Source organism: Prunus dulcis, chromosome 8 (assembly GCF_902201215.1).
Source record: "Prunus dulcis chromosome 8, ALMONDv2, whole genome shotgun sequence".
Taxonomy (NCBI): Eukaryota; Viridiplantae; Streptophyta; class Magnoliopsida; order Rosales; family Rosaceae; genus Prunus; species Prunus dulcis.
The window spans coordinates 4,120,815-4,147,981 of NC_047657.1; the positions used below are offsets into that span (position 1 = coordinate 4,120,815).

At 36.1% G+C, this 27,167-nt stretch overlaps 3 protein-coding genes across 14 annotated transcripts; 1 reads left to right on the top strand and 2 right to left on the bottom strand.

The window, feature by feature from the left end:
• Window positions 1-1,800: 1,800 nt before the first annotated feature.
• On the bottom strand, window positions 1,801-4,199 carry LOC117638017 (MRN complex-interacting protein). Its single transcript, XM_034373100.1, has 4 exons — window positions 4,103-4,199; window positions 3,690-3,984; window positions 3,416-3,592; window positions 1,801-2,294 (listed from the first exon to the last, which is right to left on the bottom strand). Exons 1-4 carry the CDS (start codon window positions 4,151-4,153, stop codon window positions 1,963-1,965), a joined length of 855 nt encoding a protein of 284 aa, XP_034228991.1. The 5' UTR covers window positions 4,154-4,199; the 3' UTR covers window positions 1,801-1,962.
• A 526-nt stretch (window positions 4,200-4,725) lies between these two features.
• Window positions 4,726-10,102, top strand: LOC117638836 (pentatricopeptide repeat-containing protein At4g32450, mitochondrial-like). Of its 11 annotated transcripts, none has more exons than XR_004587322.1 (7): window positions 4,726-5,083; window positions 5,256-5,334; window positions 5,443-7,481; window positions 7,602-7,818; window positions 8,524-8,661; window positions 8,786-8,928; window positions 9,559-10,102. XR_004587322.1 is itself a non-coding variant. In XM_034373985.1 (4 exons), the coding sequence occupies exons 1-3, from the start codon at window positions 4,830-4,832 to the stop codon at window positions 7,453-7,455; spliced, it is 2,346 nt and encodes a 781-aa protein (XP_034229876.1). In that variant the 5' UTR covers window positions 4,726-4,829; the 3' UTR covers window positions 7,456-7,481; window positions 9,508-10,102. The 11 variants fall into 11 exon arrangements, 3 of the variants coding, with proteins under 3 accessions (XP_034229876.1, XP_034229877.1, XP_034229879.1); XR_004587324.1 differs by lacking the exon at window positions 7,602-7,818 and having other exon boundaries at window positions 9,559-9,696; window positions 9,844-10,102; XR_004587326.1 differs by lacking the exon at window positions 7,602-7,818 and having other exon boundaries at window positions 5,443-5,941; window positions 5,996-7,481.
• Window positions 10,103-12,165: 2,063 nt separating this feature from the next.
• Window positions 12,166-19,254, bottom strand: LOC117638092. 2 transcript variants are annotated; one of them, XM_034373188.1, is made up of 9 exons: window positions 18,945-19,254; window positions 18,746-18,797; window positions 17,835-17,908; window positions 17,165-17,263; window positions 14,979-15,122; window positions 14,755-14,806; window positions 14,091-14,164; window positions 13,474-13,563; window positions 12,166-12,550 (listed from the first exon to the last, which is right to left on the bottom strand). In XM_034373188.1, the coding sequence occupies exons 1-9, from the start codon at window positions 19,067-19,069 to the stop codon at window positions 12,517-12,519; spliced, it is 744 nt and encodes a 247-aa protein (XP_034229079.1). In that variant the 5' UTR covers window positions 19,070-19,254; the 3' UTR covers window positions 12,166-12,516. The 2 variants fall into 2 exon arrangements, with proteins under 2 accessions (XP_034229079.1, XP_034229080.1); XM_034373189.1 differs by having other exon boundaries at window positions 12,166-12,545; window positions 18,945-19,187.
• Between the last annotated feature and the right edge of the window lie 7,913 nt (window positions 19,255-27,167).

The window sequence follows — 27,167 nt, forward strand, 5'->3', positions numbered from 1 at the left end:
CTCTCTCTCACACACACACACACACACATTTTTCTTTATTTGTTGTATAGTACAGTTTTGGGATGGAGGATTTTGCCAATTTGATCCCTTGCGACTTAATTGAAGAATTTGCAAAATTTATGTTGTGCCTACCAGGTTTAAAGCATAGTTGAGACAAACTATGTTCCTTCATTTTTGGTCTGAGTAATGGGATTTCATATCTCTCACCTACTTTTGTGTGAAATGCAGAAGTAAATATAAAATATAAAAATAAGTAATATAATAATGGTTTGTATAATTGCATTGCCTAATTTCTTTAGAGTGGTCAACTTTTTCCATGAGGCAAATGGATACATAATATGACACCTAAGTTGTTATATTACGATTCTGCCTACTTCCCTTGCATATTCCAATGGAAATACTCTTATTAGAGATAGATAATATTTAACAATGGGGCTTGCCCCCGCCTTGTAACAAACAAACAAAAAAAAAAAAAAATAATAAAAATAAAAATTTAACAATGGGTGCATCTCCAAGGAAATAGGCAAAAGAGTAGGCAATAACATTAGATTTTTCCTCCTCCAAGGGAGTAGGCAAAGGATACCTACTAGGCGTGGGCACAATCCAAATTGGATCAGTTTCACTTAAAAACTATGGCCGAATCAATTACAAAATATAATGGTTTAGTTTGGTTCAGTTTTGAAAAAAGTCATGATGAAAATCAAATCAAACCAAACTAATTTAAGACCGTTGCGTTCGGCCAATTTGGGAATAATCCCAATTCTCATTCCTTTTGCATTTTCTAAGCATTGTTAGCCCAATTACAACCAACAAATTCACAACTTGCTCTACTTGAATCATTTTCTAGGGTACAAAACTATCCTAAAGCTCAACATGTCAAAATTAAATTTCAATACCTAATATAGCTCAATTCAAATATCCATATATAGTTATTACCTAAGTAAAGTATTACACATGTAAAATAAAATATTAATAAATAAATATACACATAAATAATCCGGTTTGATTTAGGCTGGTTTACAAAAGCTCAAAACCAAACCATATACCGTATGGTTTGGTTTTTAAACTGTTTGACCTTTTTCTTAGTCAAAACCAAATCAAACCGATAATTACTGTTTGAATCGGCTGGTTTCATAAGTTCAGCCAGATTGATGCCCACCCCTAATACCTCTCCCAACAAGCCATTATTACCGACTTCAAATGAAAGAGGTATATTTGGCCCCATATACTTGTTTATTATAAAATACAATTTCCTTTTGTTGTGTGGTAGTAATTTCTTTCTACCAATTCTTTTATTGGGCCCCACATAATACAATATTAACGGTGGAATTGAATTGCCTAGTCCATTGGAGAGAACAACTTTTTTCAAGAGGTAATAGGCAACACGCCACATCATTTTGTATATTACAATTTTGCCTATTTCATTTGCATACTCCCTTAGAGATGCTTAGTGGCTGCACGGGTGGTTAGCATGAGATTTGTTAGAAAGTGTCCTATTCTAAGGACAAAAATGTCAATTTCTATGAGAGTTTATAATTTCTTTGAAATATATAGTTCTAGGATTTTGTATATATAGAAACCTTTCAACATTATGTGTTCATATATAGAAACGTGTTCATTCAGTATGAATTACATCGATCGAAGAGGGTGGAAGAAAATGAGAGGGAAATGAAAGAGAGATCGAGGGAGATGGAGCATTTATTTGCTCGCACTATAACTTGAATAGAGATCATCCATCCCAACATTAACACCTTAAGGACTCTAAGGACCTATGCATACATGCACGCATGCTTTGCCCTTTTCCATACATGGTTGTTTTAATCAGAAAGTGAGCAGATAACAAACACAATTCCCTTTCCATAAATGGCTGTTTGAATCAGAAAACGATAGTATGTTGCCATATCAAACTACAATTTAATATACAAACCATATTTACCAATTGGCGCTGATCTTTCTTCAAGATCAAGACCTATCCAGGCGCAAGAAATCAGGATGGATGTCATCTTCTACCGTCTCATCATCGTTTGCGAATACCGTCTCGTAGTTTGTCACTGTCTTATTGATTTCATTGCTCCATTGGCCTGCAGTATCTGGATCTTCTCTCCTACTAATGCGTGGCAGGTCATAATCATCACTCTCATCTGGGGTTACGTAGTCATTCCATTTGGAAGCTCCACTAAGTATAGTCTTTGTTTCCTGACCTGCTCTTGGTTCCAGCTCATCTCTCATTACAAAATCTCTCCATTTTGAAGTCTCCTTGGTGATTGCTAGCTCGCACTTCATCTGCTCCTCATCTGCCAGTCATAATACATTAAAACAAATTCCTGAATTTACTACACCTTAATTGGTGTTTAAAGTTCCCAATCCCTATCATTGCTGGACATCGAGAGAGGCTCATGTAGCCTAGTATTAGTTCTATTCGAAATCCACCAATCTGCAAAGCGGACACAACTTTGAAACTGGGGCCCCCCGGCCGGCCGAACCCTACATACGAAGGTACCTTTGGGGGTTTTTTACCTCAGACCAAATGGGAGCAAACCATGGACCTGACCGTTCCAACTAAACCCCCGTTGGTAGTATTAGTTCTGTTCTTTGCTAGTAAAAATGCATCAACTCATCCTACCTGAGCATGAGTGGACTTGGAAACTTGTAAAATGGGGTCCAGGACTTGGAATGTGGGCGAAAGTGTGCATGATAGTTATGAGGAATGGAAAGAAAAGGCAATGAGTTCAAATGTTGTCAAATCGTAATTACTGTTTTTGTGAAGAAACAAAACTAAATTGCTTATAAGTTCCAATCTTGGGAAACTATGACATACTACTAGTTTCTATTTCCAGGAAATAGTTGTAGCATACTATCAAAAAACTAGCAGCCGACATGTCATCGTCTTTATTATTCTATTAATCACAGCAAGAACATCTTTAGATCATTCAACTTCATTTTAGTATTTTCTGGACCAAAAGCAAACTTAAGTTTAGCGATTTCTGTTCCAAAAATTGTATTGTTTTTCATTTATTCTTAAGAAAATTTTTGTTAGAATAAAGAATCAACAATGAAGACTAAAAAGAAGGTAGAACCTACAAGAAAGTACGAAACCATATTAACATATATACAAGTTTTTATTATCTTGGCCATTATCTACGGGCAGTAACATTCAACTTTTGTATCCATGTATCAATTTTTCAACAAACCATCAAAGGGCCCTGAAATTAACGGTTCCAATAGAATAGTGAAAACCCCGAAAACAAGACGAACATCAAACAATGCGAATAAAGAAAAAAATGGAAAGCCAATTACCCCAAAGCAAGCTTGACGACAACACCACTATGTATTAGCATTTATACCACCAGATAAGAAGGTACAAGAAATAAGCCTAATTATCATGTAAAGCAACAAAGAAATAGAACAAAGTTACCTGCTGAGGAGACAACATGTTTGTTGAAATTCCTCTTAGAGAAAACTGATTTGTGATTGTGATGTTCATCTGCATCTCCTTTTCTTGTATCTGACCAACAGCCATATTTGTTGAGCTTTCGTTTCTTGGGCAACTCTGCCGGAAACTCTGTTACAATCTCATGCTCAAAACCAACCCCTGCACAAAAACCAATCAAACACACAAATACATTAACATCCTCCTATTTCTTATCCTCAATTTCAAATTTCAATCAAAACCCAAAACCAACAATTACCTTCTTCATCTTCTTCTTGCTTCAAGTTGGTGCCATGATCATCCTTAGAATCGAGGTATTCCGTCCAATCGGTTCGTCTCTTCTTTTGGGTCTTGTACGGACTAGTGGAAGAAGCAAGTGCAGGCTGTTGCTGCTGCTGTTGTTGTTGTTGACGGGGCATGTTGGAGGACTGGACGAAGAGGCGGAGATCCTTGGCCATGGGACCTTGAGCAAACACTTGGCGTACAGACTGCTTTTGATTGCAGACTACGCATGTCCACTTGTTACTTTTGCTGCTCTGCTTCCTCTGCTTCACCTACAATTTAATTTCCATTCATCACCAAACAACGCCAACAAGATTCAGATTCAAATGCTCACATATACATATACCGACATATATTACATGTGTAGATACAATTAATAGTATTATATACCTGCATGGTGGAGCATTTGCAGCACTGAACTGCAATGAAGATGGCGGACATTTTCTTTTCACCCTCTCTCTCCCTCTCCGCTTCCGGCGTTCACAAGTAAATGTGGGATTTTGATATTTCTGAACATTCTGGAAGCGATATATTATTTGGGGCTTGGTTTGGGCGCCAAATTTTGGGGTTTCGGGGATTTCATGGGATTTTAAATATTTTTTTTTATAACAAAAGTCATTTTGGTCTGTGTACTTTACCTTATTACCATTTTCGTCCTCATAATTTCAATTTTGTCAATTTTTATCTTTATAATTTTAAATTTGTCACAATTTAATGACACGTTATAAATTTTATCAAATTCCTTTTAATTTTATCCAAAACTTCATACAAGATACCCCTTTATATCAGCAACGCTAGTAAAAACATCACGAAATTGGAGTGAAATTTAGACGTGTGCTAGAATTACGAAGATATCAAACAATAAGATTCAATTGCCATAACTAAAACTACAGGAATAAAAATGAAAATCCCACAAACTATTTGAACGAAAGTGACTTAATTTTTTATTTTTTTTAAAGGGCACTAAAATGGGCTGGCCGGCCCAAACCCGAAATTTCAAGGTTTGAGCGAAATTCCACTCTCCTAGAAACAGGCGCTCAGGTGAGCTGCACTCACTGCCTTCTTCTGCTTCTTCTTCTTCTTCCTCTTCTCTCGCTCCTTCTCAATTGACGAGACGATGTGGAGGAAGTCGCTGAGATTCTCGTCCAAGTTTCTAACATCCAAAAACTCACTCTACCTCTCTTCCATTTCCTCCTCGGCCGCCAACGACGTCGTTCGACACTCTCTCTCCCAATCCTACCCCTATGGAAGCCGAGCCCTTTCGGCGGCTACTGCTGTTGGTCTCGCTTCTGGGGCCACCAAAGCTTCTTCACACTGGGCTGGCCTCCGCCATGGTCGCTGCTATTGGGAGCTCTCCAAAGCTCGCCTAAGGTATCTATTTTCGTTTCTGTAAATTTGAAAATGGCATTTCTGGGTTTTTACATCCCACCAATTTCATGCATTTAACATGTACCATTTGTGTTGATATTGGATTCTGTTCTTACTGGGGCTTTCGAAGTTTTTGTCAGTTGGAATTTTGTCTCACGAATTTTTTCACTTTTAGTTCCAGTGCATATGCATTTGCTACGGCTTATGAGCACGAGGAAGTTGAGGCTCAGCATGAGGCTAACAACTTAACTACAGTATGATTTCTTTTATGTTTTTGGCAAATTTAAAGTAAGCTTTAAGGTTATGAAGTTTGCTTGATTGTGGGCTGCTTTGTGATTTTGTTTCATTGTATGTTTATACAGGGAAGGAACAGTACATCCGAGCCTAGTGGAACTTATAGTGGGTATTGTGGTCAAAATAATTTGCAGCTGCAACAGAAACTAAATGGGGCTTGTGCAGATGGTTCAAGGGACCCCCAGCAGAACTCAAATCAGTATAATCCGAGTTACAATGGGGTTTTTAAGAGAAGCACAAGCAATGAATTTCTGAACCATCCAGTTCAAGAAAATGGAAATTTTAGTGGGCATAATGGGCAAGAAAATGGAGGGTTACTGCAGACCCCTGAATTGGATTGGAGATATTTAGAAAATGGAAGTATACAGAATCCATATGTGTCTCGGCAGGAGGGATCCGTAGAAATCAGACAGAATCCAGATGGTTTTGGTTCACAAGGCAATTCAGGGTTTCAGGGAAACCTGAATCAGAATTGTACGCAGAATGTTGCACAATATCAGCAAAATGTAAATGGTTATTACACAAGGAATGATGCAATGCATCAACAGAACCCTAGTTATGGACAGTATCAGCAGAACCCTAGTTGTCGACAATATCAACAGAACCCTAGTTATGGACAAAATCAGCAGAACCCTAGTTGTCGACAATATCAACAGAACCCTAGTTATGGACAAAATCAGCAGAATCCTAGGGATGGAAAATATCAGCAAGGCTCTAGTTGTGGACAATATCAGCTAGGCCCTAATCAATATCAGCAAAGCCCGCATGTTGTACAATCTCAAACAAATACGGATCCTTTTCAAAACAGGATAGTGGATTCTCAAGTAGCAAGTGAGTCCAAGTCTCAAGGAAAACTGATTGAGGCGTCTGAAAGTAGCCCATACATTGGTACTCTTCAAAAGTTGGATAATTTTTGCAAGGAGGGCAAAGTTAAGGAGGCTATGGAGATCTTGGGTGTGCTAGAGAAGCAGCACGTTCATGTGGAATTGCATCTGTATTTACAGTTAATGCAGGCATGCGGGGAGGCTAAAGCTCTAGAAGAAGCAAAACTTGTTCATGAAAACATTACAAGATTAGCGTCTCCTTTGGAAGCGTGCACGTACAACAGAATTTTAGAGATGTATTCTAAATGTGGTTCTATGGACAATGCATTCATGGTTTTCAACAAGATGCCAAAGCCCAATTTGACATCTTGGAACATTATGATAACATGGCTTGCTAAAAATGGCCTTGGGGAAGATGCCATTGATATATTTAATGAGTTTAAGAAAGCAGGTCTGAAACCTGATTGCCAAATGTTTATTGGTGTTTTCCACGCTTGTAGTGTCTTGGAAGATACTACTGAAGGACTGCTGCACTTTGAATCAATGAGCAAAGATTATGGCATTGTCCCGACTATGGATCATTATGTCAGTGTAGTAGATATGCTAGGAAGTACAGGTTATCTCGATGAAGCTTTGGAGTTCATTGAAAAGATGCCATTGGAACCTAATGTCGATATTTGGAAAACCTTGATGAATCTCTGCAGAGTTCATGGGTACTTGGAGCTAGGGGATCGGTGTGCTGAGCTTATTGAGCAGCTAGATCCCTCCAGCTTAAATGAGCAATCAAAGGCTGGCCTTGTTCCTGTAAAAGATTCAGACCTTGTAAAGGAGAAAGAGAAGAAAAAATTAGCAGCCCAAAATCTTTTAGAAGTCAGGAGCCGAGTCCATGAATATCGAGCAGGAGATACATCTCATCCTGAGAATGATAAGATTTATGCTCAACTTAGGGGTTTACGGGAACAAATGAAGGAGGCTGGTTACATTCCAGAGACTAGATTCGTGTTACATGACATAGATCAGGAAGGCAAGGAAGATGCTTTGCTTGCCCATAGTGAGAGACTTGCTGTAGCTTATGCCCTCCTCAGCAGCCCAGCTCGTTCATCTATTAGGGTAATCAAGAATCTTCGTGTTTGTGGTGATTGCCATAATGCGTTGAAGATTATTTCAAAAATTGTAGGCAGGGAACTCATCATGCGAGATGCTAAGAGATTCCACCATTTCAAAGATGGCTTGTGCTCTTGCCGAGATTATTGGTGAACAACATGAAACTTGATTCATCTCAGGTAATATTTTTCTCTCTTAACTTTATTTTTTATAGAAGCAATATTTTTTTTAAAATTTTGGGTACTTAAATGCAGCTATGAGAAAAAGAAATATTTCTAATGCTATCATGCTTTTGAAAGGGTTTTGTGGTTGTTTGGAGGAAGTGGATTAGGGGGCATTTGAGTATAAATTTTCGGTCTTAATTAATGAGAGACCAAGAATTTGGAGCATGTAGAGGGCTTATGCAAGAGAGAATCAGATTGCAAGGCCTTTTGCAGACGATGAAGTGAGGAGAGTTCCAGATGGGTGTCGTAATTTAGTACATTCTAAAGGATATGACAAGTTGTTTCTTGCTTTGTAAGTAGACGCCTTTTTAAGTCTTTGTTTCTTATTTCAGAATAAAGAAGAAAAATGTAAGCCGCCTTAGTCACATTGAGCTTTTGAGGTCATTGAGCTATATGTTTTCAGTCAAAATTGAGTTTGGTACTTAAAAAGCTAAAATGAGCCTGGCAAGAAAGATTTTTTTAAAATCTTTTTCTTGTGTGATTCTTTTTTTCCCCAATCGATAAGCAAGTGCACAAGCAACAACATTACTTTACAGTAAATGTTTACTGTACTATTGAGGTATCATGTTGATGAATGTTTAGACAGAATATGAATTAGGATACAGTATTAGATAAAGCACTTCCAAATTCACTTCAGTATCTTTGTAATGCTTACTATATGTGCAGTGTCTCACTCTGTACTCAATTTTTTGCTTCACACTGTTGTCTTACTTTCTCATAATTATGTTAACAAAAATAACTAAGATAAGATGGAGTGAGGGTATAAAAAAGCATCTAAGATAAAGCATTAGAGGAACTTTAAGAGCTATATACTTCTGTTGAGCGACTGTAATACTTGTTTTCCTTCTTCTGGTGAACATTTTTCTGGCCGTTGAACCTGAGTTGGTTTATGATGTTTAAGTAGTTAATGGCTCATTGCCTGCAGTATCTTTAGTTGTTTAGTATTAATTTTTTGTCTTGATTAGGTGTTAAATCATTAGAAATTGTTTGGTTGTAGGTGTTTGAGATGGATAATTATGCCAAAATGAATTGAACGAAGCGAAGACCATATCCTTCAGGACGCATTACGATACCTCATGCAATCACCTGAGAATCTGCTGCTGGTTTAGCTGGCACTGCTTCGTTGGCAAGCAAGGTGACCCAATGATTTCACACTTCCTTCTGTAAATGTTATATGAGAATAAAATTCTGATTTGCATCACCTGAAATATTTGATCAACTGGGAATTTGGGGACTAATGTTGCAACTTTTATGACAAGGTTGTTGCAGGCAAATATTGTTGGCAGCTGGTCTTGCAGCTTCCATTATAATACTTATGCATTCATATATACTCCATTGAAGCAGATTCACCCAATAAATACATGGGTTGGTGCTGTTGTTGCTATCCCTCTCCACTGCTAGGGTAATTTGCTCCCTTATTTTCTTTGGGCTACATGCTTTCTTCAGTGGACTTATTGGAGTAGCTTAATATATTGCTTTGGCTGTTGACAACTTATGTTTTCAATTAACTCATAATATAGTGTTAGTTGTTGCAACATATTTTTGCAGCTCAGAACTGATCAGTGTTTTCTGAAATCCCCATTAAACTTTTTACTTTGGTGTTTGGTGAGATATTTCCCATTAAGCTTAAATAACAAACAAGTTTGATTGTTAGTACTAAAAAAATTCCCACTGCTTTGCACAATAGATTTATACATTTAACTGCTCATCCCCAATGTCCTGCCCATGCTCTCTCTCTCTCTCTCTCTCTCTCTCTCTCTCTCTCTCTCTCTCTCAAGATGCAACGGGTATCCAAATCCAGCAGCCAAAAATCAGTTTCATTCCATGTATTTTTCAAGATCAAAATCCTAACTGGAAGTTTCTTCAATACTTGATTAACAAAGACAGCTTTATTTCTTAATATGATCCAATCAGACGCCTAAAGTATTCCAATTTGACGTTTTGCACCGTATTGGCTTTAACAAATTTTCTGTTGGTTTAGCTTCTGAGGTCTTGATGGCAATCTGTTTTTGCGACTTGCATTTTATTGCAGCATTCTAGCAGGCATTCCACCACTTGAACAGCAACCGACCCAGCGGCTTTTACAGGAGCCCTTTAGGATTTTATTACCCGTCAGTACACCACACCACATGTTACCTCACCTCAACATCATCAGCATCATCTCGAGATGGTAGAACTTGTTGCAATTTCATTTCATTTGTTTAGGAGATGGTATGAGAGAAAGGGTGTTAATCCTTATAGGAAGATGTGAAGACATAAACGAAGAGAGAAGAAATAGTGGTGTCATTGATGTTAGTGGATGATTCTTAATTGGCAGGGTATGAACACTGTTCTGATCGTGAAAGATGGAGGTATATCAGAGACGAGTATACGCAAACCACCTCCATACTTGCCTCCCCCTAATGACTCACCTACCATTCAAGATTCGGCTGGAGAAGTAGATGGATTTTGACGTGATAGAACTATAAGTTGTAGATTGAAGACCCTTTGAGATTGTAGTTTTTCCCTAATAAATTGACGTAGACAAGTGTAGCTTATGATTTCGAATATTATATCAATATATTACTAGATTCTGGTCATGTGATTTGGTTGCCCATGAACCATTTTGTTGATTACTTAAGAGTTGTATAAGTTGTGGGAATGGAGTGGATGAGTTTGAAGAAGATGATCGGAGGAACTAGGAGTTATCAAACGTGGGAAAAAAAAAATTGTTGAAAAAATAAGTAAATTACAAAGAAGATCCACGGGGATCTGTAAAACAAACGTATCAAAATACAAACGATTTAAAACTTCCAAGAGAGAATTAATGAACCAAATACAAATACAATACAACGATGTAAAGAAGAAGAGGTCCCTTGTTTTGTCGAAGTATCTGTCGCAGCGTCGCTTGCTTTGTCTTTTTTGGGTCAACCCACTTGATTAGTATCGCCTAGGAATGTTGTGGAATTTGGTTGTATTGCACATTTTTCCTTTTGGGATACTTGAAACTTCAAATTAATCTCTCTATTTGTTGCTAGATTAAGCCTTGTGCATTGCCTTGTCTTCAATCTCTCACTCATGGAGAAAACACAATCATCCCTTCATTCTCCCACTAACGGAAGTCTCATTACTATTCTTAGTATTGATGGAGGTGGAATAAGAGGGATTATCGCAGGAGTTATACTCAAGTTCCTAGAGTTTGAGCTTCAAGTAAAAAGATTAAAACCAGAACTCTATATGTGTTTAGTGGGATTGTTAATTATGAGCAATTTGCATTAAAATATACGAGTCCAATTTGCATTTCTGTTAGTTGATAACATGTTATAGGAAGTTAGTAGCATGTGTAACACAAAGTTCATATGTTATTGGAGTGTATAATATAGATAAATAAATACGTGTATTACAGTATGAGTGGATTAGCCACATCATCACGTGGGGCTACACCTAGCTAGCATGTTTATGCATTTCTCACAATTTGGTATTTGTGTGTTTCTCATGCTTTTTTAAAAATAAAATAAAAATCTAATAAGACTAATTTTTGATTTAGTTGTTAGCTATATGCAGAAGCTAATCATGTAAGACTTGCAGATAGTTTTCATATGGTTGCAGGGACGAGCACAGGTGGCCTTGTGGCGGCCATGCTTACTACCCCAAATAAAAATAATCATCCCTTGGATGCTGCTAAAGATATCGTCCCCTTTTATCAAGAACACTGTCCTAAAGTCTTTTCTGTCAACAATTAACTGTACCTGGGTTGGGGAAAGAAGGACAGTGTTTGAGATAAAAGGAGATGATATCTTCAGCAATCTCCAAAGGAAAGCTTTGCAAGTCGTGAGATTAATAACCTTGAGTTGTGAGCTTTATATAGAGATCTTTCCCTTCTACAATCAGGAAACTTAGTTTCCTATTTTATTCAAGGTTGTATTTACTTTCCTTGCGTAATTAGGACTTCTTTCCTATATTGTTAGGATTTCCTGGATTTCTAAGGTGAAGAATAAATCTTTCTACGCAGACACTAGTTTCTATCTTGTAAATAGTACTGCATTCTTCCACCATCAAGAGCCAAATTTTGATCGCATCCTCCAAGCAAAGTGACCTTCCCCAGCTCTTCCTTGATAAAACAACTCAAATTTTCTGATATTTCGCATTCGTCATCCTCCACACAACCAATTGGCATAGACCCATCAACAGTCTGTTCAGACCCGCAATCAATTGGGTCATACACAATATGAAATTGGCCTTCACCGCCATTTGTCTTTCCAATATACTCTTCTTAAAGCACCTCAACCTTGACCTCCCCTGTTTCTTCAATATCAGGGTTTGCTGTATCCTATAACCAACCCTCTATAGACTCGATCAAAATCCAAGAACGAATCTGCAAACGTAAAATCTCTGGGATCAACAGGGTCAAGTGTGTCCTTCAAATTCTTGGGTCTTTGATGCTTGATGGAGGGTTAGTTCAGGGATGAGCCCTATCATTGAGAACGTACAGAGTCAAGACTTGGGTGGAAGAATGAGATAATTAGGTTTGAACGTACATGAATCCCTTTTTTCTGTTTTTTTCTTTCTTATTTTGCGAATTAGAATAATTAGGTTTGTTTGGGTAAAAACAGGGAGCATGAGGGAAGGTTTAAACTACCAATTATATGTGCCATTAGATAATAGGTGCTCACAGAACAATTTTTTTATTTTTTATTTCACAAATAAAAAACCTCATTTTTAGGTTCTTAAGTGAGCCGGACTGTAATTTACGATATTTTGTGTGTTTGTTCATTCATGGAAATGTGATACCATGGATCAATTCCGAAATTTACAGATTTGGCATCCATGTAAAGAACATGGATCATATATGAAGAGATTGCTCATGTGGCATGGATCGGAGAGTTTATAATGAACTGCCCCACTGCTCTCCTTGACCAAATAAAGAAAACTATATGCCTTCAAATGATGCAGCACTTCGAACAAGCTATACAGGTCTTGAATTGCACATCAACCTCAAATTTTAGTCTCCTCATATCAAAACTCCCTCACATTTGCTTTCTGCCCTACAACAAACAACAACAAAATAAACTTTACATCACAATTGAACTGTTCAGTCCTCACATCTGCTTTTTTTCTTTTTTTTCTTTTTTTTGGTTCTTCGTATCCATGTTCTTACTCACACATCCTACACGCAAGCTGATGCAAAACTTATCCTAAGACATATAGGACATTTAAAAATTAAAAATTAAAAAAATTTCCATACCTCCATTTATAAAGCAAACAATTCAAGAAGACCACAAGACTAATACACGTCCAGAATACTTCATTTTCCTAAATGATCTTTACATAATCAGAAAAGACTTCTAACTTGAATAAACGTATGAGAAAAACCAATCCTGATAGAAAAGAACAGACTCAGATCATTCTTTTTCGTAACTCGACTCTTGAAAATCAAAGAAGACCCAACTATTCCTAGGAATTGAGACTCCCAGCAAGATCAAACTTCCTTGCTACTGTAGCAATGTTGCTTTCTATTGTTTCTTTAGAAGACTCTCTTCAGGGTATCTCATTAATCAGTCCATCAATATATTTCCAGTATCATTGTTTAATGGATTTCTTCAACCAAGTTCCTGGTGTGCAGGAACAAACTAGCTTACTCATTACTTCTCCCATTTACAATTTTGATTAACAACATATGTTAAAGACTTCCAATCAAATTTAACAACTATTCTCACCCCATTTTTATTTATTTTTCTTTTATGCATACCAAATTTTGTTTCCTGTAGTTTCAAGTTTCAACAAATAGCTTTATATATTGCCCATTTAGTCTCCCTTCCAAACAAACCAGTTAAGTACTTCAGACAGCATATCATAAATACAACAGAACAGGTGAATTGAAATTTGGTTTCTGAAAATTAAACAACAGTTATCTGATACACAAAATATTGAAGTAGACTTTTAAAAAAAAAAAAAACTGTAGACTTACCTGCTACCACCTTTTAGTAAAACAAGGTAGATTGGATCTTGGGATGCCAGCCCCAGCAGCTGCCGGACAATGTAGATACATGTGGTAATGCTGGAAAGTAGAGACAATAAAGTTCAGGGTATTATAATTGACCCTAATGAGCTAGCAGCAGACTCATGATGTTATAAAAAGAGTTTCTAGACCCCAAATGATAAAACATACACACCCAAAATATCATCTTATTATCAAATTCTATAACCAAACCAATTTTTTAATTCTGTCGTTTTAGCTCACCATCAATCTGCAATATATTATGGCATCATTACTAAAGAAAATTGAAAACTGAAACATAAAATTACACAACAATTCAAAGTAAAAAAGTTGCTTTTCTCACTTATAAAACATTGCTGAATACCCATTGTAAAAACAATATATCAATAAACCAAAGGTTTTGATCTTGAAATCATACAGATCATACAGATAATCTGATTCAAACAATTGTGTGTTAATCAAGTTATTGTCTGTAAATTGTATACTGCAGCTAGCAAATATTTACAGATGCGTTATCACATCAGAAAATGGATGTCTTCTCAACAGATAATAAGAAAGTATATGATGTTTAAAACCATGAGAGATACCTGCCAAAACATATCAGAAAGATTATCCAAAGGACTGCAGTAATCCAACTTGATTCTTTGTAGGCAACCCAAACCTGATTTTTATGCAAGCAAAGTAGATTAGAAGATTGTTAATTCGAAATTAACGCATATGCACACAGATAATGTTCAAATTTTACTTACTCACAAGGATTTCAAGTAAAACTGAAGAAAGAAGATTAAGAACCTAGGTAGGTTGAAGAAACTAGATTACAGGAAATCACCATTAAGCAAAATAGATCATTACTTTCTATTTTCGAAGTACACAAATGAACTTGGAAAAAGGGAGGGGAAAAAAATCAGTGAGCCAACCAGCAACCCTCAGCCACGAATTTTAGAATATTTATTTTAGTTGCTACATAACACAAATTCCTGAATGACATTTTTATTGTTGGTATATGGATGTTTTTGAACATTCTACTATAAGACTCCAATCATTCATTAGTTCAAGGTACCTTACTTAAACAGAAGCACACCCTGACTTGGTTGTTTTCTCAATTGGAATTCTTATTTAACATGCAACTTAATGGTAATCAATTTCAGTTAATTGATTATCGATTTCTATTTACTCCCCCAGCCTCTCGCAAGATACTGGAAACATGAATAATTAGGTATTATAGAACTATAAAGGGTACGTAAGACATACTGATAGAGCAACAACATTGATATAAAAGTCGATTAGTGTTGCTGTCATCCACCTGCAAACATGTAGAGTAGCTAACTTTTAATTACACGACTGATAAATGAACAGCGCAATCAAAATTTGTAACTAAGAAAGTGCTTACTACTACACCAAAATTCTCTTACAGAGTAAATAAATTCACTAGACAAGAAAATCAGACAGGACTGAAAAAGTAAATAAAAACTTACGGAGTCAAAAGCTCTGTGCGAAAAGGAGTACCATCTGTCAAGAGTGTGTATAGCAGAGTACCCAGCATCAAAAGACCCAAAGCACTAAAAAGGACTCTTGCAATCCAAACAGGGGAAAGCTTATTCTTATTTTCCATATCATACCTATATGAGAACATTTCTCAAAGATCAGTTTTTATTGGAACAGGGCAAGTTAAAAGATGTGCATGATATCATTCTATTCCATTAACTGCTAGTTAACTTAAAATTTCTCAAACATTATCATCATCTCCACTCAAGGGGATGATAGAGGAAAATGAAAAAAGATGGCAAGAAAGATACAATTTATCTAGTGCAAACAAATGAAAAGCAGCTATGCAGTTTTCTAAAGCATAAGATGCGTGTGTGTGCACATCCCACTATTAAAACCTCTACAAATTCTAGTAATATGCACATATGCATTGTTGAACCACCATTATCTGATTAAGCTCAGTATCATGTAGAGCTTTATCTGACTGAGAAAATGAAAACCAGCAGAAGTAAAGCAACCATATTCACAAAAGGGAGCAGCATATGCAGTTTCCTAAAGCATAACGAGACGTGCATTTGTGTGTGTATGTGCAGTGTGTCTCGCTAAGTAAACCTGTAAAAGTTCTAGTATATGGATGTTGAGATGCGGCTAGAAATTAGACAAAGATGCAATTTTAGTTTTTCTGTTTTTTCAAGCAAGGTGGAACTTGCCCGAACTTTCAGAAGGGAGTTTTTGTAAAGAACACTGTTTTTCAAACGAGATAATTTTGTAACCCATATTGAGAAGTGGGAGAGAAACCTTCAAGAGTGTGGGAGTGATTTCTTGGGTGTATTTGGTCACCCTATTGAGAAGGGTTGAGAGGCGTGAAATTACTTGTGAATGTATGAGGAAGAGGTTATCTCCTCTTCGTTGTAATTTTGCTATCTTTATAGTGGATTGTCGTCATCATCGCGGGTTGGGAACGTAGCAAAATTTGGGGTGAACCTCATAAATCTTGTGTCTTGTGTGATTGATTGTTTTCTGACAATTGACACATGCATATGCAATGCTGAACCACCATTATCTAGCAAACCCCAATTATTAGATATAGCACAACTGTGAACTGCTTAGTTTAAAGTAAAGTAAAATTCCTCTTGAAGTGTTAACTTGTAAACAAATCACCTCATGCATTTAATTCACACAGACTAAATTGAAACCATCCAAGAATGTCTCTCCTCTATTGTCTCAACCCACTTCTATTCTAACCCATCTTCAAATGCAGCCAGCCTTTTCTTGTATTGCTGTGCCAATCTCAGCAGAAATTCAACGACACCTTTCACTTGCATCCCTTTCCTTTCTCAAATAGCCTCTTCACAATATCACACCTTCTTTCTATCAGTTACAGCCCGTTGCTAGTATCACAACAGCTTCACAAACCCCAACCATCTTCAATAATACTATTTTCTCTCCTTATCCAATCTAATTTTCGATAATCATCCATGGCTACCTAAACAAATCTGTTTCCTCCACTGCCATTGTTCTTCCCAGAATGTCCTTCTCTACTAGAACATCCTTTTTGGTTCAACATATCACCTACCTTGTTACAGTCAAACAGACAAATTTGAACCATCCCTTTTGGTATATAAGATCTTTTCTCCTATAAAATAATTTTTGTGCTCTGCAGTGTATGTAAATTCTACAAACCACTAACGGGTTGCTTGTACGCATAATAGAAAACTAAATTAAGTCAACAGTTAAGAAATATCAGAGGTCCTAAATATAAAGTCAAAATTCCTTGTCAGTTTCCTTCTATATTTTTAATTGATAACCACAGCATCATATTTGAATTATCTCAGAGATTAAAACTTAGGAACATTCAATTAAAAGACAAATTTAATAGAATACAGTAATTGAATCTTGATAGAGCACACTGGACCGTGCTAGAACTAACAACCCAGGACCTTGAAACATCCAAATCCTCTAGGAAAAATAATTAATAAAAATATCAGAATTAAAGAAATTAAAAAACCTACAACCTAGCCTGAGCAATGTTTTTCCACCTAACAAAGCCAGATGGGATTTACATAAAATATGTGATTAATTGATACGATTCTTTCAGCACATCTTCCATAATCATAGATTCTATACAAGAATTTGATTCCAACATGAGAGCATGGGTGAAGTTCAGTTTACCTACTTGTTTGAATATCGCAACAGAACATAGTACATGGGATCTTGCGATTCTTGAGTCGATAGCTTCATGAATTGTAAAAGAATGTAGGCACATGTAGTGATACTACAAACAGAAACCAAAAAAGAGAAACCAATTATTAACAAACTACTAAAAGGTATAATGAACCAGATCAAACGACAAGTTTCTCTAGCACAAATTGTGTCCCAGGAGAGAGCATACAAATATTAACAGCCACATCCAATGCAGTACCAAACACAAGGGGTCAAAAGAATATTATAAACTCAGACCAAACTTTCACACTCAAATTAGAACACTAATCATTTGTATGAAATGATAAATAAATGAAAGCACCAAATATGTAAAGATGATTAGTACCAGAAAAATAGAAATATATATATATATATATAATGTACGCAAAGAACAAAAAAATAGAAGTACATAACTTTAGCATTGCTAAAAACTCATCTATGGAGGCAAAATTTCAGAAAAAAAAAAAAATGACGTGCAAAGTAGAAACTTAAACAAACCTGTTGAAGTCTCAACATAATTTCAAGAGGAATAAAGTAAACACAGCCTTCATATCATTTAACTCCCTCAAATATATAGATTCTCAACTCCCAAATCACACACTGAATGAAAAACATAGGTATTTATGAGAGGCTAGAAAGCAAACCTTCCTAAACATGCTAGCAGAATTACCCATAGTGTTGCACTAATCCAGTTTGACTCCTTGTAGGAAATCCAAACCTGATATGAGAAACAAATTTTATATAATCCCATGTGAAATTTAATTTAATTAGACCTAACAGTTTGCAGAAGGTGCATTCAACCCTATACAACATAAAATAACAAGTAAATCAAGAGACATCTGAGTGAAAGGACTTATAAAATCATTTTAAGTGCACCTAAAGCACCTAAACAGCCAGTAATAGGAATATCTTCATATTCAAATAGTCTGTTTGAACACCTCAAAATGAAATTACAATACAACATTGTAAGGTCATAATCCTGAGAAATAAGGGGAAGAGAGTACGGCCAAGTAAGGTAAAAGAAAGACACAGACGCTTGGAGTCATTCCTGATGCGACATGATAACACTTGGACTTGAAACGAGTAACCAAAGAGGGCAGAGTTTAACAAAAAGTCCAAACCCAAACACCAGAGCATCCTTTGTGAAATTTTCGTATAGACTAATGAGGACATATTCCTCATGAAAGAAATAAACCTATAAGGAAAGCTTAGGATCCTATACTTGGTTGATAAGCAATGTGTATTCTAGCCACATCAACTCTTTGAAATGCATAGGATTACAACAAAAGCTGATTGCAATTTTCAAGATACTAAAGTGCCTCAGTCATGTTTAACATCCAAAGTACAGGCAAAAAATACACCATTTTATTGCATATAGAAAATCAATAATTGATTTTGTGGATTTTGAACAAAGCTATTGTATGATATTGATTGAAAAGAAAGAACATTGAAAACTTATTCTCAAGTAAAATTATCAAAGCAAATACAAAGACGAAACTTGAAGAATTCTCAATGAAAGTGAGAAATCAGCATAAAAACTTGTTTGTGCTCGTACCGCCAAAGGTACAACATTGATATAGAAATCAACCAAGGTTGCCGCCATCCACCTGAAACAAATTCCAAAATTTCAAAAGATTAAAAGAAAACAAAACCTCCATAGCAGTCGAAAACGAGAAAGAAGATGAAGGAAGAACAAAAGATTGAAGCTTTAAACAACAACGTTGGCACAAAAAAAGTTAAGAGAGAGAGAGTACGGAGTAAGAAGATCCTTGCGAAAAGGAAGACCATCGGTGGAGAGAGTGTAAGTGAGAGTGAAGACCATCACACAGCCTAAAGCCGCAAACAGAATTCTTAAACCAATCACCAATGAATTCGCCATTGCCACCGCCTTCACTATTGGTCTGCTCTTACTATGGGGATGAATCAAAAGAAAAGAGCTGACAAATGCGAACAATTTTCAACTGCGACTGTGCGTGTGGTGAAGGGGGAAGGCAGAAAGGCACGGACCCCAGAGTTCCACGTAGAAGGTTGGCGCTTAAACTGAAGGGCCAAGTTGTAATTTTGGTTGGTCCGTTTGGATAAGAAAAAATAACTTGGAATTTAACTAAAAGTCAGAAATTTAAAATGAGAAATTAACAATTCCCTTATTTGACAACTTAAGTGCATAATTTACTAAATGATGTACAAAAAAAAAAAATCATGAAAATTGAGGTATCAAATTTCCTAATTTAAAGACTTCACTAGTTCTCAGGATTGTCTTGGATTCCCTAGGAGATGTCTTATAGTTGATGCTGCGTCGGATTAAGAGATTGAACTATCAAAATAGTGATGACCTATGTTTGATGTTTAATCAGACTAAAAAATTAATTTTTTAATTTTTAAAGTTATATATTAAAATAAATCTTATATTTTTAAATCTTATATAATAAATATACATATCATCTAGAGTATTTATTGGTGCCATATTATTATGCATAATACTAAATTTATCAATCGTCCAAGACTAAGATGATGACTACACAATTGCATTTGATCAAACTATGCTATCAATGGAGTGAGTTAATGAAAGAATTCATCATCGGAACCTACCATGAACAAATTATATGTCGGTGTAAATAGACACAACAAAGTGAAATACTGAATACTTATAAATGAAAAAGTCAGATATTTTACATATATGTAAGAGTCATCCTCGTGACTTCAAATTACAAATTTAAGTTCACATATTACTTTCCATAAGCTCACAAACTAACAATACTAATAATCATCTAAAAACCCACTAATTAACGCATATAATAAAACATCCATAATTTCAAAATGAGACCAATAAAGCAACAAAAACAAAAGCAATAGCAGCACTTGTAGGCCCCGTTTGGTTCACGGAATGGATTTGAGGGGAAATCACTTCCCATGTCATTTCCCAAAGAATGGGAATGAAAAATTCTTTTCCCACGTTTGGTAATGTCGGGAAAGTAACGGGGAGATTTCACTTTGTTTCCTTTCCCATGTTTGTTTTGAGTAAGAATGGAAAACAAAGTTTGTATAATTTTCTAATTATACCCATATTAAATCAAATAAAAAAAGAATGCATTTAATGATACGTTGTAATTATAAATTGTTTATAGGGACAAAATAGTCATGAAAATTGTGCATTGAATGTTGGCTCATTTTCCTAAACTTTCCTATGATGAGGGAAAACAAAACCCAAGTTAAGAGGAGGGCTTCACTTTCCCCCCTACTTTCTCATGTGCCAGGCAACTATTTCCCATGCCTGGACTTACCAAACATGGGAAAGCAATTGAATTCTCATTTCCAAGCCTCCTTTCCCATGAACCAAACAGGGCAGTAGTGTTTCTAAGGTGGGAGATGCACTTGTGGTGTTTCCAATATATGAGATGTGGCCTCCTTCAAGCATTTTCATTGAGCAATTGCTCAACAAAGACTTTTTAAATATCAGCATCAAGTGACTTGAACATATATATTTTGTTGGTTTATCCAAAATGATTTTAATGTTGTAATTTGATCCATAGCAAAAAACCCATTTCATTGACTTCTTTGGCAATATCTGAACAATCTTCATTACCTTTTAATAAAGCATCAGTTACCATTTGCATCTTTTTTCCATATACTTCCAACAAATTTTTCAATGCAGTCACAATTCTATCTTCATCACTTGAGCCTCTTTTCCTGTTATTTTGACTAGCCACAAATTGCATGCCCTCCTTGTTTTTTGACATGGGAGATGTATCATTGTCATCACTAGCATCAACTTCATTATTTCCTTGTTCTTCCATCATCTCACTCAGGACTTCAGCTCCTTTTCCATTAGCATGTCCTTTCCAAAAATATTAGCAAGTCTATCAAATAATGGAAATGATTTGTTCCTCCATTCAGCTGCATTTTTGTGGTGCTACAATAAAATAAGGCACCACTTAGTTTATGTTTAGCCATGTAACCAAAAATAAATAAATAAATCTTCGTAATGAAATATAGGAGAGTAGTACTTGCACATAAGTCTCCCAAGCTTCATTATTGTCCCCTTCAATGCATTTTTTCACATCATTCCATGCAAATGCATTTATGTTTATGATGTCATAAATTATACTATATTATTTTTTCCACCTCTTCAACTTTGATTCAATGTGTGGACTTGCCTTTAGCACCAGGACATAGATTATTCCAAACCTTCTCTATTTGGAGCAAAGTACATATTTGAAATTACCAGTCTCACAACGATGGCCTCTAGCCACAAAATCTTCAAGCACTGTCAGCAATTGCTCTTCCTCAAATTTAGATCATGACCTCCTAGTTTGTTTCCTCCCTTGCTCAAAGTATTGATTGGTATCAACACTTTCCATTTCTAATATGACTCCACACATATAAAGCAAAACTATCATCATTGAACCAAAGGAAAACAAACAACACTATAAATATCTAACATCAACTAATAGTAGTAAACAACAACATAGTTGTCAAAATTATAACATAATTGTTCAAGTGAATTGAATGGATTATGATCAATTATCTACTACTTCAATATAATACTCATAATCAATATTCAAATTGCAAAGTGCTTAATCCTGAAGCAAATTAATACATAGAAGTTTGAATGGTGATGTCTTAAATACAAATTAAAACAGAAACCACAAATTGACTAGTTATTCCTAGTTGCCCTTCACTCATTATAGAGTTGCAAGGACAAGTCATCCCTCCATGCAGTCCATTGATTGGATGCTTCGACAATGCCAATCGTATCACCTTCTACCATATTTTCAACCTTATTAATTTCATTCACTTCAGGCTCCATTGGATCCATGGACATTTCCCTCATAATGATATTATGTAAAAGACAACAAGCTGTAATTATCCAACATTGCATCTTTATAGTGTAAAAAGACGGACTCCTTAGTATTCCCCACCTAGCTTTCAACAACCCAAAATATCGTTCTATTATATTTCTTGCTTTTGAGTGCCTCATATTAAAATATTCTTGATGATTTGCAGTTGTATATTCATCTCTCCATTCGAATATATGATACATTGTTCCTCTACATGGTGCAAGAAACCCCTCACCATTTGTGTAACCACCATCTACAAGGTAATAATAACTCAATAACCAAAAATTGACAATTCCTATTAGTGTTGGTATATAAATTTAATTCAAAAATGCATATAAAGTGAACAATGACTAATGGCCTTACCCGTGGCAAATTTTAACCCATTCGGCCTAGTTATGGCATCACGAAGGACTCGAGAGTCAGATGCAGATCCCTCCCAACCCGACAATACAAATATAAATTGTATGCCACATGAGGAAACAACCAACACATTTGTTGCAATTTCACCCTTCCTAGTTTGATATCATGGTCTGTCAGTTTCATGCACAAGAACTTTAATGTAAGTTCCATCTAGCGCTCCTAAGCAATTCTATTAAAAACAAATGTTACCTTTAATTAAGTTCTAAAGATTTCATAACAAGACAAAGCAACTCACTAGAATTTCTCCAAATTTCCAATACATAATAAACATACCTTAAAACATTTCCATCTACATACTCGGTGCAATTCTCACCCACAGATTCCAACACTTTCAATAGATTCCTATACTCGGTGAAGTACCTAATAATGGTCTCACCCGATCGAATAAATCTACTTCTAATAGTACGATTCTTAACATGATGTGCACGTACATGTAAGAATATACACACTTGCTCCTCCAAAGTAACCAAACCATCATTTTTTACCCTTCCAATAGCGTGAAGCAACTCACATAATATACCAAGTGTCCTTAAATCCATTTTTAGTTTGCTCACACACACTACATAATTCTCTAATGCACTGTTTAGATGACGCAGCCGAGTCTCACCTCTAACAAAGAAACGATTAGTAAGGTCACATCTTTCTATAAGTCGTTGATTCCTCCTCATTTTGAACATCATAAGCACAAGGATTGTACATACACACATTGTCTCTAAATGCCACATCTCCAACAGTATATCAACAAGAGCTTTCTTTGATCATTATCTAATAAATCATAGAAAAATTGAAAGGGATATGATCCATGACAAGAAAAAAAACTCATAAGTTGAGACAGGTATATGAACATTCAAGACTTAAATTGAAATCAAAATAGATAAACCATTCTCATAGAACAATTTGGAGTTTGGACCTAAGCCAAATCAACAACAATATATTATACAAAGTAAAACTGATTAAAAGCCAAGCCAACAATGGCATTCAAGGCTCACTGTATGAAAAATCAGCTACATATATCAGGTTAAGCCATTTGATAAATGTGTTCTATTAAGTTTGTGCATATGATATTTCTCTACATAAATTCCTTTCACAGCGAGGTAGCAAGCAAGAGACCCTACTTAGAACTTTGTAGCTTTGTGTTCTACTTCCAGCTATCAATTCAACCTTAATTAAAACGTTTATCATTCCATCCATCAATTTGTTCATATCTTCTCATTCCAAACAAAAACCCCATAATCAAAACAATTCAAAAACCCTAGAAAAATACCCAATTATAATCCAACTAAAATTAACCAATAAAAAGCATAACTCTCATCTGATTAAGCTAACTACAAACAAACCCATAATCAAAACTTAAAAATCAAACCAAGAAATAGCATATTGAACCTATCAAATATCACCACAAAGAGAGAGAGAGAGAGAGAGAGAGAGAGAGAGAGAGAGAGAGAGAGAGTGGAAAGAAATGAAGAGAGTTGAACAACTAACCTGAGTAAGTGAGAGCGCAGAGCAGAAGAGGAAAGCAAAGCACAATGGATGAGCTGAGCAGAGCAACATCGAAGAGAAAGAGCGTGAGTGTCTAAGTTGGATAATGACATACTTGCTCGTCAAAAACAGCGACTTCGTTATTTAGTGGCACCTCCATGCACCTCTCTATTTTACGCAAGTGAATGAGGCGTTTTTAATAGGTTCAGACGCTCTAGTATTATTTAATTTAAAGAAGTGCTTCACCAAACATGGGTTGTTGGGTGTTATTTAAGCTAGTCCAGTCCAATGAGGCCTACCAAACAAGGCCTAAAGGAGATATCAAATTGCCACTTAAATATGAAATGGAAAAAAAAAAATTCAATAATATCATATTTGGGTATTTTCGGGTGGAGTTAAATTTTTCCTAAGTGTCAAATTACAACATAAGCCATCAAATCCAAATTTAAGATTTTGCATTTGAATGTCCCTTGACGATGCTTTTAAAATAAAAGGCCAACTTGTAATTTTGGTATTTGGAGATACCTCCAACTTTAGTCCCATAATTGTTGAGGCTTAATTGCTTGAATATCTCCAAAATTATGGTCAAATCTCACTTTCACCCGTGCAAGTTAAAGTGACCCACATTGTGTAAGGCCTGACATTTTATTATGGACCTTTATTTATAATTTTATGTAATTTTGTTGTATGTTATGGGTTTAGGGTTAAACTTGAATTGTTTGCTTAAGCTTATGTTAGTTATGAAGGCCCAAACTTATTTGAAGTTACAAAAATCCAAGCTTATCTTAAGTTATAAAGCACAAACTTATATTAAGTTATTTAGCCCAAGCTTATATTAAGTTATGAAAGCCCAAGTTTATAATAGATTATGAAAGCCTAAGTATTTTAAGTGAATGGGTTGACTTTTCGTCAAGTTTTAATAGGCCGGTTAGATTTCAATGTTAGGGTTGAATTCGCTAAGTGACGTGATTAAAAGGACAATTTTAGGGTTTTGGTCAACTATTGACAACTGAAAAACGTCCAAATAGAACGAGGGTGAGTTTCGAAGGAGAAAAGTTCTGACTTTCATTTTTGAAGTGTGGAGCTTAGGAGGAACGCTTCATAAAGGTAACTATCTCTTCTTGGTCTAGATTTTTTATATATGAAACTAGACATCTAGAGCTTTCTGTTGATACCAAATACTACTCATGAGAAGCAATCAAAGCTCAAGTTGTGGCTGATTTCCTTTCTTAGTTTACCGATGTAGAGCCACAAACATTACTACTTGATCAACATGAAGGCAGTACAAAGAAGAAGATACGACCTAGCCTTTCACTTAGGACTCTACTTGTTGACACTTTGGACTCTACTTGTTGATGGTGCTTCAAATCATGAAGGAATTGCTGCATTGAATTTGCTTGAAGATGATGAGATCTAGTACGCCATAAGGTTTGGGCTCAAGGCCTCGAATAATGAAGCCGAGTATAAGGTGCTTCTTGTGGGACTATGCTTAGCCCATGAGCTTGGGACTTAACAAATTTTCATTTTCAATGACTCGCGCTTCAAACATCGAGCTTTTCAAGTTGGTGACCCAATACTTCGTAAGGTCACGCTTGCTACTCGTAATCCAGCAAAGTGAGCTCTAATAGGGAAAATCTTACCTTAAAAATTGTCAAGTTTAGATGAAGAACAACCACCTAGTTTTTGAGTTATGTCAAAATGTGTGGACATCAATGCATTCATGCATAATACAAAAAGGATCAATGTTCAACAAAAAATTCACCAAGCCAACTCCATGATAGTAGAGTGATGGAAAGACAAACAAAATACAAGTATCTCAAAATAGGTACATGTACAATCCAACAAAAGGGGTTCTGCTCAAAGGCTCCATGGATAATTGTCATGCTAATATATTAACTTGGTGTACAAGAAGGATGACCTAGCCTGATTAGGTTAGAGAAGTCCCACCTTCATCAGCACCTCCAGTCATCGTCTCACTGAACATACCAACCTCATAGGTGCCTCTTTCTATATCGTACCCACCCAATTTGGGTTGGGGGCATTGCCAAAGTCAAGCTCACCTCGTGTAAGAGCATCCTTTCATATCATCCAATGAACAGTCGTGTAGCCCTTTTTCATCAGTTTCATGCAACACTGAAAGCCCTCATCTGAGTAAGCTAACCTGAGCACCCCGATCTCCTTAGAAGACTTGAAGTCTTCAATCACCTTCTCATTGGCCGACCTCATTTCCGCCACCTTATTAGTAAGCTTCGTCACTTGCTTTGAATCACCCCAACATCCTTAGCATGATGTTAGCCACACATTTAAGCTCGAACTTGGCATCACCGACTTTCTTCCTCTCAACGTCAACCACTGATCTCAGCTTGGTGATGAGAAGGTCATTATTTTCCTTCTTTTTTCTAGTTCCTAGATATGAGCACTTTGCTTCTTAAGGTTGCCGTGGTCTCCAGCTGAGCATGATATTGAAGCCAAGTCCCCTGAAAAAAAAAAAAGAAAAAAAAAAGTGAGTGGAGCCAAGCATTAATCCTAGAAAGACCACATAGAGCAAGCTTTACCTCTAGTGTGGCTTGCAAAGCCACATATATCTTTTTATGTGTGAACTTCTCCTCATAACCTTCTAGGTTGGTATCCCTGATGCCAGCATGACATGTCATAAAGAATGAGTTAATGGTTGAGTTGATCCGCAAGCATGAGGGGTTAGCTGGTTGTTGATGCACATCATCGTCATCCACCATTCGCTTCTTCGAATTGGGCTCTACCAAATGAAAATTCATAAAATAAAATTAAAAAATATATAAAAAAAAGTATGCAACTTCCACCCATCCTCATCCCCCTCCCCATCTATCTGCTCTCTCTTCCTCATTCTCCATCTGGTCTCTTTCTCCTCTAAGAAAGTCTTTGGGTTCAAATCGGTGGGGGAGCAAATGGAGAAGCGTTGAACCCACATATCATCTATCACTGTTCCTTCATTTTCACTTCATCACTAGATCTCTCCCAACCACTAAAACCCTTTCATTTTCTTAGAATATTTCACTTAGAGCTTCAATATTTTCTAGGTTTTTAAATGAGATGCTGGAGCAGAAGATCAAAGCCCCAGAAAATAGAGAGTTCTATGTCAAAATGAAGCTCTTGCCTAGCAAAAATGGAAAATCAGTACCCCAATTAAGAAAAAAGAAAAAGAAAAAGAAGAGAAGCTTCTTTTACAGAAATTGCAAATGGATTATTTGGCTCTCCATGTCC